The following is a 7,043-nucleotide window of genomic DNA, read 5'->3' as shown; positions in this document are numbered from 1 at the left end:
GTGGCGCAGCAGGTTGAGCACAGCGCTGTTAAGCTGTCCACAGCCTCTGCAGCCCGGGTTCAATCCCCAGCCGGCCAGGGAGATTCCCACATTTGGTCTGTCTGCCTGTTGTGCTCCCCACTCTGTGTCTGGTGAATCCTCTCACACTCCCACACCTCTGGCTTGTACCCCAGATATTACATAAATAAAAAATAAATCTTAAAAAAAAAAACAAAACAGTGTTTTGTTAAGGGATCCTGTTGTAAAGCAGAATATAAAAGTTAAAAAGTTGTTCGGCCTCCCCTGGTGGCACAGGCAGTTGAGCACCGCGCTGTGAAGCTGTCCACAGCCTCTGCAGTGCCAGTTCAATCCTGGCTGGCCTGTGAGGGTCCCACGTGGCGCAACAGACCTCTCCTGTCGCACCCACTGCTCCCCTCAGCAGTGTATTTCATCAGTCTGCCTGTTCTGTTCCCCGCTCTGTCTCTCGTGAATCCTCTCACCCTCCCGCGCATCTGGCCTGTACCCTGGTTCTTGTATAAAATAAATAAATCTTTAAAAAAAAAGTTATAAAGTTTTGAGTCACTGTTTTTTTTACCAGAATTAAGTGTGTGAACTATGATACAAGTATAGAAAACAAGTATCTTTAAACATTCTGCTTATGACCTGTCATTGATTGATATCTTTCTGAGGCTGTATATTGAATAATAATAAGTGATACATTTTAAATATTCTTGTAGCAGAAGCTTTCTGGTTTGTGAAAAAATATTTAAACTGTATGAAAGTGGTAGCATAGTCAACATATTTTAAAAGACACTAATTTGTTCTAATTTCCTCTGACAAGTATTTCTGTATTGATTCAGGAAGTGCTTTGTCTTAATGTTATTTGTTCTCGTACATGATCTCAAAATTTTAATTTGTATAAAATGGGAACTCTGCCCATTTTCATTTCCAGTCGGGCCCATTTTACCCTTCAAAAGATAACCTGATGTCACCATGATTGGCATGAATATTCTCTTGCTTTCCATTATACTTTGTTGACATTTTACTTTATCTGGAATAATAAATATGGTTATGACTTACTGTTTAGGGAGTGGATTTTTTTTTTTTTTACGGTTTGGTAATGAAGCGATAATAAAATTGATGCTCTGTTGTTTTCTTCTCATTTGAAGACGTGACCTAGATATTTGGAAACATGAAAGGTGTAAGAAATGCTTACAGTTTTTGCTTATGACCAAGGCAATATTGGAATTATTGCAATATGCAATAATTATGCAAAAATTACCAATGCCTGGGATTCAGCACATTCCAATTGCAACAGAAGGCAACAGTTAGAATTAGGCATTGGTAATTTTTAAAGACTCTTCAGGTGATTCTGATATGTAGCCAGGATAAGGAGAGTATTATGGTACTTCTTAGAAAAAATATGTGCTTTTCTTAGCTGGCTAGCATATTGCCCAAAGTAAATGCTCCATAAGGGAGAGTTTTGGTGGTGGTGTTTTTAACATGGCCTAGTCTCTTATTAGATTGTCTTGTGTCAATTTCAGTAGATAGTTGGAAAGTCTCTCAAACCAACTTTTGTAATATAGTTAAATGAAAAATGAAGTTTTGACTTGAATGTAAGTCATTATTTTACTTGAAAACACATTATCTTTTCTTTGCTCATGTCATATTGGGTAGTAAAAGCACATAGTTATTTGTTAGGCTAATTGGTATCCTTAAAATTCAAAGATTAATCAGTCTGTGGATATTTGCTATAAGTAAACTGGCAGGCAATTTTATTTAAAAAAAGGGATCTGACACTTAAACATTGAGACATGGACTTAGTTCAGCCTTCTGGTGTAGCTATAAGTATTATCTATGTTAGCTGTGCTCTGTTTCTTACTGATCTTTACAATGTATTCTTTCTGATAATAGAGTTAATACAAATACACATAGTTTATTTTGAGTCAATTTATTATACAAAATTAAGTTTTAGTTAAATATTTATGGTAGAAAAACACTTTCTTGCGTGCGCCATATATAAAGATGAAGATATCTAACATAAAATTAGCTGTGGTGATAAATTAGCCGGTATGGATTCTGTTATATTCAGCAGAAATAGTACTGCTTAAACTTTAAAGTTCAACTCTATGCATCGTAATTCAAGTTATGTTAGATGCTGGAAGTCTCTTAGGCTCCACTAAGACTCTTCCAAGTTCATCTAACTACATTGCTGAACAGCAAATATTTAATTGTCCTTTTCTACCTTTGTCAGTTTTTCAACTCATCCATGAAACCCTCCCCAAATGCTTGGTGGTTTTGTTTATTATCTATTTTTCACTTTCCAGAATATTATGTCAAAACAAAAGTGCACAGTTTGAGTAATTAAGTAAGCAGGCATACTTCTCACCTGCTTAAATCTAAATTGTAAGGCCTGCCATATCAAATTTTAGATCACCAGACCAACACGTTGGCATTAAATATCAAACTGACTTCATTTTTACTCCAAATACTTTCTCATGGCTATTTTGCATTTCTCTTCACTAAAACATCTGTTAGATAGTGCATTTTTCAGTTCTCTCATCATCTTTTCTTTCGCTTGTTGCTGTGAGTACTCCGGTAGATTGCATCATTAGGTTGGGCCCTGTGAACTGTTTTGCTCTTTTCCAAGTGTCTGATTCAGCAGGCCATAGACCACTGCTTGCCAGAAAATCGCCGTTGCTTCTAGGCTGACGCTTGCCTACTTGTTTTGAACGTCTGAGAGATGAGACTTTGTTCGCCAGAACCACAGTTGATAAAAATAGAAGGGTACAGATAAGAAAAAGCACTGCAATTATAATTAAGCAAACTAGCATAGCTGTTTTGTTGTTATTTTCCTCACAAACATCTTTTTTAAAAATTTCACTGTGATTTTTGCTTGTGTTTCTGATGCTCTGCACGGTTGGCGAACTATTCCTGACAACAGAGGGTGTATAGGGCTTCAGGTCAGATTTAGGAGTTAATGATACAGTGTGAAATGATGTTCCTCTTTCGGGCATGTTGGTAAAATTACCTTTCTTATCTACTTTAGTAGTTGTAGGGTTTGTAGTGTTTTCATTTTGGTTTCTGCCCATCTTATTTTGACTATCTGGATCCCCAACAGTGGTATCGTTAGCCCTCAAATGGGTATAGTTTGCTGTTGTTCCACAAGACAATACTGTCACCATCAGAAGGGCAAGATGCAGATAATGTTCTCTGTGTTCCATGTCCGTGAATGTGCTGGTATCTGTGGAGATAGCAGTATAGACTGTTAATTCCTGAAATGATGGTTCCTGTTTTTGGTAATTGCAGTTAAAAGATAGACAGCTGATATATTACAGCTAAGCTATAAGCTCATGCCTAACAATTCCTATCCTGTTTGAATTCCTCCCTTCCCCCAACTGAATTTTTTTCTGTAAGGCTGTGTAAAAAGAAGCAATTTAATATCTGTACTTTTCAGTGCTCAAAGTTAACATTGAAAATCTAACAAAATTTGTTAATCATTGTAAACTGGATGCTGGGGTTTTATACTATTTCTTCTTAAATATACTAGACTTCAGCTTTGAGTCAGGTACTTCTCCTTTTGCTTTTTTGATTCCTCCTTCCCTCCCCCTACCACCATTTCAGGATCTTTCTTGCAGAAACTCTTAACCCTCTAACAAATGTTAGCGATCTTTATAGTAAAGGAGAGATGTGATTTTGAGCATTTTGCTTCAAGTATAAAAAGTAAAAATGCCTTGGGGTGTGGTTGGGGGTGGGGTTTGTGAGGCGAAGTATGGTAGCAACTAAAGGAAAATAGGAATTTCAAATAGGAATTCAGTGTGTTCAGTTTTCTTCTTGGGTATTTATCTTGAAGTCTAGAATAAAGCTTGTGCTTAGAACTATATTCACAGTATTCATGAAAGCAATTTTGTAGTGCTTTTCGTTTCTGTGTCCCTTAACTTACTGTGACTTTCCAAAAACATAGACATGCCAATTTTTGTCTCAACCTAAAAATATGGCATTACAAAGAAAAAGAAGCAGATTTAGAAGAAATCTGCAAAAGTTACTGACTTTTTCATCTTCATTTTAACATCATACTCAGCAAAGTTGAATTTCAATTTGGGCACTAGCTCACTGGAAGCCAGTACAAAAATGGGACAGTTTTGTTTTTAATTCTTATTGTACACTATATTATTGAAGAACTACAACTGGCGTATCTGTTCTAGGTACTGGCTGCCCAGTAGGGAAAATTTTTACCACTATTTAGCTATCTCTTTTCTAATACTCAGTTGGTCTCAATTACTTTTCTAGGATTATTTTATTGTTGAGGGAGCTTGAAGCAATATCTAGATTATTCCCTTGAAGTTTTCTAAATTAAATTTCCTCTTTATAAGCCTTGTGTATTTTATAGCCATTTCTCTCAAATTTGAATGTGCATAGGTGTTTTTTTTTTTAAATGCAAATTCTAATGTAGTAAGTGTTGGAGGAGCCTGAGATTCTGTATTGCTAGCCTAAGCAGAACAGATAACCACTGCTAGCCATGCTTTTGAATATCAAGGGCTAATAAGAAGTTGTTATAAGTCATCAGCTAATATTTATATGCTGTTGATATATAAAAAGTGAGAATAAAAAAGGGGCCATGTTGAGTTACATAAGTAAAAGTAGTATATAATAAACAATGCTAACTGGAAACTAACCTCTCAGATAACATTTCCTATACATATAGCGAGGAAAAAAAGCTGTGTTAAATATTCCAGAATTATGATTGCTTTCTAGGTTGTGACCTTAAATAGACTGCTAAAGATATTGTGCCTTGACTTTTGTGTAATAGTGTTGAGCTTCAATTGTTAAGTTGAATGACATAAATCTTTGGCTATTCTACAATTATTTCACAAAAACAAATACTTGGGTTACGAAGTAATTTCTATCCTGTTCATACTAGCCTGAATTTCTGTATTAGATGCTAAAACAATTAAATTGGGTTATTCTTGTCATATGAGTTCATTAACAATGTAGTATGCATCATGGTATTCTTACACACTTTAACAGTGCTTACCACAGGATGGATAATAAATAATAGGCCTGCTGTTGATTGTCTTCAGCCAGATGTAGTGCCATCCCCAAATAAACAAACCATTGTCAAAGTGAGACTTTCTCCTACCCTTACAAATGCCTGAATTGAGGTCTGTCTATATATCCCTAACTTAGGCCTTGGACTCCAGGTTATGTTATCAAAAGTTTTATCTCTGGTCATTTCCAATCAAATTTATAATGCCTAAGCATTAGTAATGAGAAATTTATTTTTTTGGCTTTTTTCATAACAGAACTTTCCAATTCAATTGTGGAATCTAAATTCAGATCCTTCCAAATCCTCATTTAAAATTCTATGTTGGTAGTAAATCTACTTCTAACTGAAATTTTACTTACTAGGACAGAAAATAACATTTTCAATTCTTACAATTCTACTTTGTTAGTGAGAGTTTCAGTTCTAGCTGAAAGAACTTCCTCAAATAATAATTAGTACAAAGTTATAAGTGAAAAGGGGTAAGAAAAGCCGCATAGGTCACCTACCTTAAAAAGTGCTTGGTCAAAATTTGATTATAAACTGATTCTAATAAGCCACTTCTTGTCTTGTCTTGAAACACAGATTCCAGGTAATTTAAAGCAGAATAGAATTGAAGAATATGAGCCTTCAAGTAAATCTGCAGTAAAAAAGGATATGTACAGCTAGCTTTCCACTTTTAAAACCAAACCACAGATGACACATTTCCTTTCCACTGCAACTGAAGCACATGTCACAGGGGGGAAAAAAACTCCAATGTGTCTAGTTGCCCGCTGGCATGACAGGAGGCTTTGTAGAACAAGTCCCCGCCTCCAGGGCAGGGAGGGTTTTCCACTTAGTGCCTTTTGACCTTATGCTCATTATATTTGTCTGACACACACGCTCATTATCTATGCCTGCTAATATATGCTTGTCAGAATCATTCAAAAGAAGATGAAATAGCATTTTACCTGCACATTAAAATCTTCTCTAAAAATTTTATTTGTATACCCCAGGCTGACTTGGTAAGTGAGTTGAATATCTGGTTATTGGTCAGATCAAAGAAACAGTGATATACATCACCAGTACTTCAAATTGTGAAGCTGCAACAGTGATTTTTTGGGCTCTCTAACTCTCCTCTTTCCCAAACGCCCTGTCATCACCTCACATTATTCTGAAATGGACTTCATTTTCCCCAAGAAGTGGCTGCCCCTATTTCTTTGTCTGTGATAACAACATTCTTTGTAATCTCAGATGTCTAATATGTAGCAAGTTATTTTAATTCAAGTCCTTTCTTTCAGCCAATATTAGAACTTATATCACGTTTGTCCTTTCATATTCCTGGATTCATTTCTTTCCAGTTTTTACTCTCACTGTTCTATTTTAGATTCTTATTAGGCCATACCCAGACTACTACAGGATTCTTTTCGCTAGTCCTCTCTCATATACATTGTATATATCACTTCCTTTGATCATATTACCTCTTTCTAAAAAAAAAAAAAAACCTCCTTAAATCCTACAGCAGAGATTCTGAAAAGTTTATGTACATAAATATCAAATGAGAAAGTTACTTTAAAACATTGAAAATTGTCAGGTCCCACTGCATAAATTCATAGGTAGCAAATATGGGCTGGGATCAGGAAACTGCATTTTTGTCAAGGCCCACAGTTGAAATTGATTCTGGTGCCTCACACCCTGAAAAAAACCCAGCTCGTAGGAGAAAACTTGAGACCTCAGCAGAACAGTTTTGATCCCTTTACGATTTGGCTATTAGGTATTTTTCCAGCTCGTCTATTAAGACTTCTCTACATGAACCCTCCATTCTCGCTAAATTAGTTGACTGTTGCTTGAACATATCTAGTTACCTTTTTCTTTTCCTCTCTCCACAAGGCGGGGCCTGCCAATCCCCTCTCTTGTTGAGTTCAAAATTCCTTACTGTGCTTTCTATGTAGTTTTCACTAATAACGCGGTTTGTGCTGATCTCACACTCTTCTGAACTTTGTAGCAGTGTTTTTCTCTGCAATTCCCTTGATAAGTGATTACA

The 7,043-nt window shown here is 35.9% G+C and overlaps 2 protein-coding genes across 2 annotated transcripts in view; one reads left to right on the top strand and one right to left on the bottom strand.

The window, feature by feature from the left end:
• Positions 1-7,043, top strand: part of NF1 (neurofibromin 1) — a 253,568-nt gene that overhangs the window by 201,083 nt on the left and 45,442 nt on the right. The gene's annotated exons all lie outside the window — the stretch shown is intronic.
• On the bottom strand, positions 1,911-5,678 carry EVI2A (ecotropic viral integration site 2A). The gene is made up of 2 exons (XM_037494886.1): positions 5,530-5,678; positions 1,911-3,223 (listed from the first exon to the last, which is right to left on the bottom strand). Exon 2 carries the CDS (start codon positions 3,201-3,203, stop codon positions 2,514-2,516), a length of 690 nt encoding a protein of 229 aa, XP_037350783.1. The 5' UTR covers positions 3,204-3,223; positions 5,530-5,678; the 3' UTR covers positions 1,911-2,513.

The sequence above is a fragment of the Talpa occidentalis genome, unplaced genomic scaffold (assembly GCF_014898055.3).
Source record: "Talpa occidentalis isolate TD23 unplaced genomic scaffold, MPIMG_talOcc4v2.1 talOcc4.7, whole genome shotgun sequence".
NCBI classification, from domain to species: domain Eukaryota; kingdom Metazoa; phylum Chordata; class Mammalia; order Eulipotyphla; family Talpidae; genus Talpa; species Talpa occidentalis.
This window is presented reverse-complemented; position numbering and strand designations above follow the sequence as displayed.